The sequence below is a fragment of the Leucopleurus acutus genome (genome assembly GCF_964270905.1).
Source record: "Leucopleurus acutus genome assembly, chromosome: 19".
Lineage (NCBI taxonomy): Eukaryota > Metazoa > Chordata > Mammalia > Artiodactyla > Delphinidae > Leucopleurus > Leucopleurus acutus.
Window position 1 is genome coordinate 42,603,180 of NC_139161.1, and position 12,394 is coordinate 42,615,573.

Here is a 12,394-nt window from a genome sequence, read left to right on the forward strand (position 1 = left end):
GCCTTCTCAGTTAAGTGTTTTCCATCTCAGTCACACCGTAGCAATCTTTATGGCAGCAGAATGCAGTATAAATCTTATTTTTGTTTGTTAAACTGAAGTCAGACTGTTAAGGAAATCTTGCTTTATCAGAGTCGGTTGAAAAATGACAGGAAGTGCCAGTTATTATCGGTCTTTTTTCCAGAATGTTTCATGGCTGCACTTTACGTACGTGCTCAACCAAAAGAATCCCCTTGAGTGAACGTACATCTTGAGTCCTCTCTTAAGAGCAGTCTTTCTAAAGCCATCTAAAGCGGAGGTCTCTGTATATGGATTTTGTTCAGCTCACTTTCTTACAGGATATAAGGCATTGCTCTTTGAAATGCCAGCAGACCCTCAGGAAGGGAATGTTGAGAATATTCCTCCCTGAACATTCCTTCCTATTCTCCCCACTTGCAATCCCCCCACCCAAAAAATTTCCTCTTTAGGCTCTAGGTTTAAAAAATCAAAATAGCTTCATTTTCAGAAAGTTTAAGGAACTCTGTTTTTAAAAGAGTAAAAAGAATTGTCAAAAAATTGCACAGAAAACCCCATAGAGGAGATCTAGTTTTAGGTTGGTCCCATCCGTGTGGTCTTTAGGACATTTCAGTGCACTGTTGACGCAGGATTCCCTGGGAAAGTGGCTCTCATTTTCTTATAGGAGTACATTCTCAGATTAATGATTTTTTAAAAATTTATTTTACTGAAGTATAGTTGATTTTTTACAATGTGTTAATTTCTGCCATACAGCACAGTGGTTCAGTTATATATGTATATTCTTTTTCATATCCTTTTCCATTATGGTTTATCACAGGATATTGAATATGGTTCCCTGTGCTATACAGTAGGCCCTTGTTGTTTATTCATTCTATATTATATATTCTATAATAGTTTGCATCTGCTAATTCCAAACTCCCAATCCATCCCCCCGATCCCCTCTCCCCTTTGGAGATCACAAGTCTGTTCTCTGTGTATGTGAGTCTGTTTCTGTTTTGTAAGTAAGTTCATTTGTATTATTTTTTAGATTCCACATATAAGTGATATCATATGGTATTTGTCTCTCTCTTTCTGACTTGCTTCACTTAGTATGGTAATCTCTAGGACCATCCATGTTGCTCCAAATGGCATTATTTCATTCTTTTTTATGACTGAGTAGTATTGCATTGTATATGTGTCCCTCATCAGATTAATGATTTTAATGTGCTTTTTTTTTTTTTAGTCTAGAGTGATTGTGCAACAGCCAGGAGAAAGAAGCTTTCATTCTTTCTATCAGGTTAGTAATCTGTTATGCAGATAATCAACCATTTGCTCAGTTGTGCAGGAAATGGATGTTTTTATTTGGGGCTCTCTCCTGTCCTGTGCCTCCCATGCCTCCACTGGCCCGCGATATGTTACACATGTGAGCACGCACGCGTACACCCTACCCCGTGGGCTTCTTCAGAGACTTGACGAGCATGGCTGTTATAGAGAGCTAGCAGGTGGTTAACCAACCAGACAGCTGCCTTAGTTGAGCATCCCTTGTGCTTCTTTGCAGTGTAGGTAACATTTTAATGACCCTAAAAGCTTTTGAAATGGTACATTCTGAATATGTTAAATTAATTTTGTCTTATTTTTGAATTGAAGCTTTTGTTCCCATTTTGGGGTGTTCCAGAGATGGGAATAGAAATTCAGTGTTGTTTTCGTTAAAAAAATCAATTTTAAAAATCCAATAGTTACATCTTTTCAGTAAACCAAAGTGTGCAGTTTAATGTAGAAGATTTAAATGTATCGCCTTCTAAAATGCATGTTCTATGTAGAAGGACTCTGCGTATTGTATTTGTGTTTTTGTTGACAGTTCGCCATGTTTCCAATAAACTAGCTTTCTACCAAATATAAGAGTTCTGTTCGTTTCAGGAACCTGTAACTTTTTCCGCAGTTGAGTGAAAGTGTTGGCATTTGTCTTTGTCCAACACTACAGTCCTGGTTACCCAGTTGTCCTTTCCTGGGATATAGAGATTGATGAGGAAAAGCTGTTTGTTTCCAGTGGGATTCAACATACGACTGGCTGCTGACACCTCTTAGTTCTGAGGCAATATTGACTTTTTCTGAATTTGAAACATAACCCTGTGCTGTCCAGATAACAAGGCTGCTAAGCACGTGACCACCACAGAGCACTAGCTCCTGTTTTACAAATGGCCGCAGTCAAAGCAAAACCTTTCATGCCAGTTATGTTGTGAAAGGGCTAAGACGTTTTTAAGGAATTTTCCTCATGACTGTATAACATTGTCCATCACTGATGATGTTGAAGCCATTACCTTCGAGGTTTAAAAAAATAATCTTCAAAGCTGGAAACAGGAGGACCTAAGTGAATTGGCCCAGAAAATGAAAAAAAGCTAGACTACCAGTAAGAATACATGGTGTGTTAGGTTCAGGGTGTATTTTGCTAACTTATTTTTAATTAAATATTTTTCAGCTACTCCAAGGAGGTTCAGAGCAGATGCTCCGCTCTCTGCATCTCCAGAAATCCCTTTCATCCTACAACTACATCCATGTTGGAGCCCAATTAAAGGTAAGAGTTTCCTTTTTGAGATGATTCAGAAATAGAATCAGAGAGTCAGAAGGGACATTAAATAATTATCTGGTCCAGGCAGCTGCCTTTAGGCAAATGAATGGCTCTTTTATTCTATTCTATTTTTAAAATTCTGAGGGACGGAGATTCAATATATTATTGACTCAATAACTTTGCTTAATAACCCATTACTGTATTTTATCACCATCCGATAGGAAAGAAGCTTCTCTCTTATGATCTTGTGGGGTTTTTAAAATTTTTTAATCCTATTACTTTTATTTTGACACTATAAAAATATTGTTACAAGTAGGAAACCCACCGCAAAAGAAGGTACCATATCATTTGGCCAAAGGCAAGTTGGTAAGACAAAAGAAAGTTTAAAAGCACTGTGGTTGAAAACAAATAAATAAATAAAAGCACTGTGGTTGAACATGGATATCAAAGATTGCCATTCACTGTTCTTTCCAATAATGATTTTGATGTGTTCTAGAAATAGTTTTGTGACCCTTGGAGCATTTCTATTCAGCCTTCAAGTTTTTTCCATTTTTTTCCCCTTCCTTTGCATGTAAGCCCCTGCTCACACATATGCAGATCTTTTTGCCCTTTTATTTCTAATTAGTTCTCTGCTATATATATAATACAATTTCTGCTAGCCATTTTATAGCTAATCCTAGTAATATAGTAGCTTATTGATGATAGGTTATAAAACAGTAATTGCAGTGTTATCCAGTTTTGTTGGGGGAAAGGTGTGTGTGTGCGTGCGTGTGTGTGTGTGTGTATATATATATATATACACACACACACACACGCACGCACACACACACATATGCATACACACACGCACACATATACACACACGGACATACATGGAATAAGATCTGGAGGGCAGTGCACCAGGGTTTTACTTGTTTACTCTGGATGGATGAGATGATGGATATTTGTGTTCTGCTTTCTCCGCATTTCACGTTTCTTCTATAATTGAAAATGCGCAGCTTTTGTAGTTGGGAAAAATAAAAGAATTTATGAAAGGAAAGAATCTAGATGTGGGAGGTGTCTCTTTTTTTCTTTTTCTTTTTTGTAATTATTGCTCTTCATCTTAAGCTAATTATATCTGCATTACTGGTTTAATGGTATTTTGATTATTGTGCATATAAATAAATGATATTTAGCGTTTTGCAATTAATTTTCCATTGTTTGAAATTTAAGTTGCATGAATTTTTTACTTTTACAGTCATCTGAGAACAGGATGTTTGGCTGAAAATTAATTGAAAGCAAACAAAACACCAGAGGGCAATACTCCAGCTTTCTGAGAATAGGTCAGAGGTACTCTAAAGATGTATAAAGGATTGTAAAATCAACACTTAAAAAGCCAGTGACTGAAAATACTCTTTTTAAATCGAATTGTCTTATTGACCAAGTGGCTTTTGGCCCGATCATGTAGAGCCCCACAGAAAGCAAGTATTAAATAAACATTTAGCCTTTTTTCAAAGCTAAATTTAGCTTAGGTTCCCTTTCCATCAAAGTTTTCCATTCCTATTCCTCCCCCTCCTTTTTTTCTGCCTCTCTAATAAAAACAAAGAAGCAATACATGATCACAGTCAAAACCTAAAATAAAGATGAACCAAAAGGAAATAAAAATATGCTAAAGCTCACCATGCAGAGATAATTATTGATAACAACAGTTTATGTGTATATATTTATTCATGGAATCATACAATAAATCCTGATGAAATAAACCTTTTATTATATTATAATATAATCATTAATATCTTCCCATGTAAACAAATATAAATTAATAGAATGATTTTAGTAACTGTAAAGTATTGCACTCTGTGTGTCATACTTAGCTATTCTCAAATATAGGACTCATGTACAATTACGACCCTGTGGGTTGCAGGTGAGGTAAGACCCAATTAAAAGTCACCAAAAACAATAAGGAACTTGGTTATCTCACATAACAAGAAGCCCTAGGATGGGGCAGTTCCAGACGTGGCGAATTCCGTGCCTTAACGGTGTTGATAGGGACCCAGATGTTCATTTGTTTCTCCCACTTACCAGTTCTGCCATCCTCACTGGGTCGGGCTGGTCTGCTACCGCTGATTTTCCTCATGGTCCCCAAAGGGCAGCAGCAGTTCTAGGAGTCACAGGCAGAGGAAACGTTCCTGGCCGTAACCCTTGATAAGCTAGGGAAACCTCATGTCTTATGGACCAGAATGGCATCACATGCCCATGGCTGGCCAATCACTTGGTAAAGGGAATAAGGTCCCTGTGATTTGTTTAGACCAATGAAGATTTACCTCCTGAGGCTGGCGCCAACTCTGAAGAACGGGTGCACTCAGGGAGGGGTAAGCAAATCAGGGCTCTGTCGACAAGAAAGAGGTGGGGCTGGGGAATGCCTGTCAGGTAAGCAGCTGACAGTTGTCCTCAGGACGACACGTAGACTTTGTGTCTGGTTTCTTTGCAGTTTCGACATGGTTGCAGCATCTAATAATAGTAATATCTGATACTCAAGTGCTTTTTATGTGCTAGGAACTAGGGAGGTGCTTTATATAAGTTCTCCTTCCATTCCCACAACAACCCTGTAAGAAAGGTATTATTATGCCCATCGTACCCACGAGGAAATTGAGACTTTACAAGGTGGACCGTCTCACTCAGAGAGCTGGGCGGGGGAAGAGCTTGCCTGGTCGTGTCCTGGACGTTAGAGGAACACGTGCCCATCAGGCAGAGGGGAATCTTCCCTGTGCTGTTCCTTAGCAGGTGAGCATCAGGCCAGGTGTCTGTGTCCCGGCCAGAGCAGAGACTCACCAAGGAAGAGATCAGGCCCTGCGCAGATGCTGCTTTGGGAAAACTGCTAAGATAGGCAGTTACCGTTGCTTTATTGTAAATCTTATTGACACACGTGTATTTCCAACCTGAGGGCTACAGATCCTCAAGGCAGGCGATTTATCTTTGAACCCCCGTCTTGGTCTGGCTGGGCTGCTACAACAGAAATACCGTAAACTGGGGTGCCTTATACACAACAGAAGTTGATTTTCACAATTCTGGAGGCCGGGAAGTCCAAGATCAAGGCACCTGCAGAGTCAACGCACGCTTCCTGGTTCAAAGGTGGTGCCCGCTTGCTGTGTCCTCACAGGGCAGAAGGACCAAGGGATCTCCGGGGTCTCTTCTATATGAGTGCCAATCCCATCGTAAGGGCTTCACCCTCAAGACCTAATCACCTCCCAGAGCCCCCACCTCCTAACACCATCACCTTGGGGGCTAGGATTTCAACGTACGAATTTGGGGGTTGGGGGACAGACATTTATTCTACAGCGGCACTTCTGTGCCATTTAAAGATCTGACTTGCTGAATGTTTGTTGAATGCCTGAAAAAGTGACGTGATAGTCCCAGACCATTTCCTAGCTTGCTGAATGATCAAGGCAGGCCCCTTGGCTTTGGGAGGCCTGCTCTTCCCCACCCGTGGAGTAGAAAGCCTGACCGTACACGCGTGGGAGTGTTGTTTCCAGCCAGGACAAGACTAATCGTGGAACAGAAAGCCACAGACGACAGTAGGTAGCCAGGCGTATGTCTCGGAGGCTCTGTCAGTCAAGAGTTTCCATGTGTGGTCTCACATCTCATGCCACTTCCTCCACTCATCCTGGAGCTTCTCTGAGCCAGCTCAGGGCTTGCTTCCTCACCGAAGTTTCCAGAAATGTTCCTGGTGCATGTCTTAGGTGACGGCGACTCTCACAGTTGGGCACTGTGGGTGCTGCGTTATGTTTCTACCCCCGAAACCATTTTTATTTTCTTTGACTACCCATCATCCCTTCAATGACTTACTCCAAAGGCATCAAGACCTTGGCCACGCTTGAATTTAGTCTCATAGTTTTTGGATGTTAATGCTCACATGCAGCGTCTGTGACCTCAGTTTCCTGTTTTCATTCCTAGTCGTCTATCAATGATGCTGCAGAATTCAAGGTAGTAGCCGACGCCATGAAAGTCATTGGCTTCCAGCCCGAGGAGATTCAAACAGTGTATAAAATTTTGGGTACTATTCTTCACTTGGTGAGTGGGGACGCCTTTCAGAATTCTTCACACCTCCCTGTGGGACTAGGATGTTATTTCAGAAGGTCTGGGGTTTTGTAAAAAGTAATTTATGTAGAGAAAATTCCTCTGACATTTTGAAGAAATTTACTCTATCTGTAGTTTCCTCCTACGTGTTCTAATAATATGAGGGATTTTCCAAGCCACCGTGGGTTTTGAGACTGTGGCCTTAGTTCGTTCACTGCCTTCCTGGTATGTCAGACTTCGAACTGGTTAATTTCAAAGGTAAAAGGGTTCAGCAGTGATGTGACCACCAGTGGGATAAGCTAAAATCTCTTGAACAGAGCAAATTTCTAAAGGCATTTGAAACATAGAATCATAGATTTCTAGAACTAGAATTTTGGTGATCTCATTTTATAGACTGGAAATGACTGGCTTAAAAGCACATCCAGTTCATTGCAGCCAACACCACGGACCACCCTGGCCCACTTATGCACAGGTTATTTTCCACACATCACACCAACCTTAGAAGTAAAGAACCATCAGTCAGAGTCCTTTCATTACTGTCTATATGATTAGAGATGTTGAAAACATAATGAACATGTAACCTGGTAGCAAATGAGTGACAACATGGATACAAATCTGGAATAAAAACGACCTTTCACTTTCCTGTGGCGAGATTTAACTCTTAAATGAATCAGAAATACACAGGACCTATATGGAAAATATTATATAGCAGTATATAAACAATCTCTTAAATGTTCCTGACTAGGAAGACTTTAACATTCTAAATTGTCTCATTCTTTCAACTAGTTTATAAATACGGTGCTACAATAATCCTTCAGAATCCAAAGAGGAATTTTGTTTTTCAGTGGATGTAATGATTCTAGAATTTACCTAGAACAATAAACATGTAAGAAGGTCGAATAAAATGTGTTAGAGTAGTAGGGTAGGGGGAGCAGGGGAGAGGAGGCACGACTAATTCCACCAGGTTTAAAATGATAGTAAAAGCCACAGTACTTTAAAACTTGCTGCATAAATTCAGCACCAGAGTAATCAGCAGATTAGTTCATGTGCTGGACACTTGGTAGGTGGCTAATAAGTATTTATTGCTTATTGAATGAGTGGAATATAAACGGACTCAAAAACTTGGTGGGAATTAATATGTAATAAAGGTGATATTTCAAATCAGGAGGAAAAGCTAGACTCTTCAATTAATGGTGTCGGAGCAACTAACCATCTGAAAAAATAAAGTTAAATTCTTACTTTACACCACATACCAACATACATTCTGGTGGATAAAAAGCTTAAATGTAAGAATAGCTGTATGAGGAATAGAAGAAAACATTAAATATTCATAAAATCTTCAGAGTAGGAATGATCTAAGTATAACACCAAAGAAAAACCCTGAAGCAAATGATTCATAGATTTGACTACATAAAAATGTAAAATTTCCATCCATCAAAAACATATGCTGAAAATTAAAATATAGATGAGTGTCTGGAGAAGGAAAAACGCATAAAACACTAGGTTTTTATATGTTGAGATATTAATGTATTTAGGAAAATAGGCGCTCCAAACAAGGTCCCTTGGAATTCTCTCTTAAACTAGCAAATATATCCCTGACATCGTGTTTCAGAATCTCACTGGAAGTGGTGTGTCTTGGTTTTTCTCTTCTGATACAGGGAAATTTAAAGTTTGTAGTGGATGGTGACACGCCTCTGATTGAAAATGGCAGGCTTGTATCTATCATAGCAGAATTGCTGTCCACCAAGACAGACATGGTTGAGAAAGCCCTCCTTTACCGGACGGTGGCTACGGGTCGTGATATCATCGACAAGCAACACACAGAACAGGAAGCCAGCTACGGCAGGGATGCCTTCGCTAAGGTGGGATTTTAAAGGCACTGTGTCTGCCTTGTGAGGGTTCTGGTACCAAAATTTCTAACATCATGGGGAGGAGGTTGTTTCCATACACCACCAGTTCTCTGTGATGCCAGCTGGGTGTCCTACAATTTAACTCGATTCTAACACTGTCTACCGGAGATAGTATCATAGTATCACATCCCACAGGTTAAGGGCTCAGTCCCGCAAGCCTGTCCCCCAACACACACACACACACACACACACACACACACACGCACACACACACACACGCACGTGCGCGCGCGTGCGCGCTTATCACCTGTGCTTCTGACCAACCAGCTATAGATGGGAAGTACCAACAACCTCCTCCTTGGATTCCATTAATTGCTAGAGTGGCTCACAGAACTCAGGGAAACATTTACTTACATTTACCGGTTATTAAAGGATATGATAAAGGATACAGACCAACAGTCAGATGAAGAGATCTACAGGGCAAAGTCTGGGAGGGTCCCGAGAACAGGGGCTTCTGTCCCCATGGAGTTGGCGTACATCACCCTCCCAATGTGTGGATGTGTTCGCCACCTGGGAAGCTCCCCAACCCTGTACTTTGGCGATATTATAGAGCTCCCTCATGTAGGCACAGTCAATTATTAACTCCATTTCCAGCCCCTCTTCCCTCTCTGGAGGATGAGAGGTGGGACTGGAAATTCCAAGCTTCTAATCATGGCTTGGTGTTTCTGGTGCCCAGCCCCCAGCTAGGAGCACACTCAGAGTCACCTCCGTAGAGTAAAAATGCTCCTAATGCTTTTATCACTCAGAAATTTACAAGGGTTTTAGGAGCCCCGGGTCAGGGATGGGGTCCAAGACAAATATCAGAACAAGAGATGCTCCGAGGGTTCTTATCACTTAGGAAACTACAAGGGTTTCAAGAGCTCTGTGCCAGGAACCAGGGGCAGAGACCAGTATATTTTCTATTATCTCACAGCCTGGTGTTGATCTCAGTTTCATTTTTAGTGAAATTCTATGAGGAGGTGTTCAGACGTTCCTGGAAAGTAGGTTAAGCCTTTTGAAACCAGAGTGGTACTTTTTGACCAGCACGGTCTCAGCACCCCATGGCTGTGAGCATCGCTGCCAGAAACATTCTCAGAAAAGCAGAAGCCGACTGACTGGGGAGCTCAGGGCCCCTCGCTTGCACAGGCCCCTTTTGTGGCCCTTCGTTTTGCTTTCCTCACTCGTTAATGCTTCGTGCAAGTCTCCTTCAAGCCAATTGGTGGACCCATTGTTTTAGTGTCTGTGTGGTGATGGGACCATAATTTATTAACCATCCACCTCTTATGTCATTCACCTTGTTCCCTTTTTTTTTGCCACTACAAACAACGCTGCAAATTCTTGTCCATCTTTCCTTACACACCAGTGCGTTTATTTCAGTTAGGTGGCTTCCCAGGAATGAGCAGGTCAAAGGACACCCTGATCTGAAGCTTTAAGTGACTGATTTTCTGGGTGTACAGTGATACCTCATTGTTACTTTAGTTTTCATTGCTAGTGTATTTGAGCATCTTTTCCTGTTTTTGTAAAGTATTTACATCTGTCTGAGAATTGCTTGGATATATGTTTGTACATTTTTCTTTGGGGCTGTTATCTTTTTATTGTCCATTTGTAAGAGCTCATAACTGTAGCCTGCTGTCTGTTATCCATGTGGCAAATATTTTATTTTCCCAAGTTTACATTTTCTCTTTTTCTTGTTTGCTGGTTGATTAGGTTGCTACATATTCCATTTTTTTTACTCTTGTAAACCTCTTGCTTGGTTTTTAGTCTTCAGAGGAATTTGAATTTATCCAAATGCAATGGAGAGTGGCATATTTTAAGCAGAGGCAATGTCATCAAGTTTGAATTTTTAAAATGATGGCTCTGACCTTAGTATGAGAATCTTATGGAGCAGTGGGTAGGGCAAGGGTGGAAGCAAAGAGACCAATTAAGAGGATATTTCAGTAATCCAGGAGGATGATGATAGCAGCTTGGACAGAGAAAGGAGCAGTGGAAATGGGGAAAAGAGGATGATTTGAGACAAGCTGTATCTGGAGAATAAAATCCACAGGACCTGTTGTTCTGGGGATGATGGAATCAAAGATAATTTCTGACATGGTCCAACCCACCTCTCCTGTCTCATTTCCTGCCATATTCCAGACTCGTTTCTCCCCTTTACCACATTAGACTTCTCTCAGGCCTTACGTGTTCTCTTTATCCCTTTATCCTTCCAGCCACAGGGCCTCTGCACGTGCTGTTTCCTCTGCCTGGATTGTTCTTCTCTCCCCTCTCACCTGGTTCACTCTTACCATCCTTCTGATCTCAGCCGCTTTCTCAGAGAAGCCATCCCTGGCCTTTCTGAACACTGAACAGGTTGAAGTCTCCTCACATCCCAGGCACCTCATCTGTGCGTGCGTGTGTGCGCACGTGTGTGTGATTTTCCTTCACTCTACTCCCTGAGCTCCTTGCAGACAGAGACAGTGTTCCTGTTACTTGGTACAGTATCTCCCACAAGCTGCACAGAGCAAGTACCCAGCAAACATTTAATGAGTGAATGAATCCCCAAGTTTCTGTTTCTATTTATTTACGGTTAAAAGTTGGGTAGGAAGGACTTCCCTGGTGGCGCAGTGGTTGAGAATCTGCCTGACTATGCAGGGGACACGGGTTTGAGCCCTGGTCCGGGAAGATCCCACATGCTGCAGAGCAACAAAGCCCGTGCACCACAACTACTGAGCCTGCGCTCTAGAGCCCGCGAAGCCACAACTGCTGAGCCCGTGTGCCACAACTACTGAATTCTGCGCACCTAGAGCCAGTGCTCCTCAACAAGAGAAGCCACTGCAATGAGAAGCCCGCACGATGCAACAAAGAGTAGCCCCCGCTCGCCGCAACTAGAGAAAGCCCGTGCGCAGCAACAAGGACCCAGTGCGGCCAAAAATAAAAATAATTAAATTAAAAATAAAATGTTGGGTAGGAACAGTTTCAGGAGGTGGGAAGATCAATAGTCCAGACAGGACATAAGTTTGAGACAGCTGTGAGACATCCAAGAGTGTTGTCAGGTAGGCAGTCAGACACGGGAGCCTGGAGCTCAGAGGAGAGGTCTGCATTCAGGTGATACATTTAGGGGTAATATTATATCACCGTTCTTTAATGTTGTATGAAATGACTTAAAGGGGAGGAGATAAGGAGTGAAGAGAAGAGGACTAGGGAGAGCTCCAGCTTTTAGAGATCAGGTAGAGGAGGAGACCTCCTAAAGGCCGCCGAGGAGGGGCAGCCAGTGAAATAAGAGGAAAATTAAGAAAGTGCGGATTCAGGACTTCCCTGCGGGTCCAGTGGTTAAGACTTCACTCTTCCACTGCAGGGGGCGTGGGTTCGATCCCTGGTTGGGGAACTAAGTGCCCGCATGCCACCTGGCATGGCCAAAAACCAACTGACAGACAAGAAAGTGTGATATTACGAATCCCAGAGAGCGGAATGTTTCAAGACGAGAGTAGGAAATTGGGTTGAGTGATGCCGAGTATCTGAGTAAGATGTCCCTGTAGAGGTACAAGAAAGGGTCCATACAGAGGTGCTTGGGGTCCTTGATGAGCCATTTCAATGGAGTCACGAGAGAGACGTGAAGACTGGAGTGGCTGGAAGCGTAAAGGGGGGAGGGCGAGGGGAGGAATGGAGGTGATGTGTATGGATGTGTGTAGGTGAAGAGAGCGGGTTGCTGGAGGGAGATGTTAAGGAAAGGTTTTCTAAAGATGTGACATTGCAGTGCGCGTTTGTGTCAGGATGTGAATGTGTGTGAGTGTGTGGTGCCTTTGTCCCTGTGTGTGTTTGCGTGTGTATCCTTGTGCATTGACTGTGTATTTGATTCTCAAGGAATTTGAAATGGTGGCCTTTTGGCTCAGATCTTTATTTAGCATTATAAATCAAT

The 12,394-nt window shown here is 42.1% G+C and overlaps 1 protein-coding gene across 2 annotated transcripts in view; it reads left to right on the forward strand.

Moving 5' to 3' along the window:
* Window positions 1-12,394, forward strand: part of MYO1D (myosin ID) — a 346,176-nt gene that overhangs the window by 105,067 nt on the left and 228,715 nt on the right. For both annotated transcript variants that reach the window (XM_082860517.1, XM_082860518.1), the window contains exons 5-8: window positions 1,235-1,288; window positions 2,468-2,563; window positions 6,491-6,607; window positions 8,272-8,475. In XM_082860517.1, the coding sequence (XP_082716643.1) occupies window positions 1,235-1,288; window positions 2,468-2,563; window positions 6,491-6,607; window positions 8,272-8,475 (471 nt within the window). The remainder of the gene's footprint in view (window positions 1-1,234; window positions 1,289-2,467; window positions 2,564-6,490; window positions 6,608-8,271; window positions 8,476-12,394) is intronic.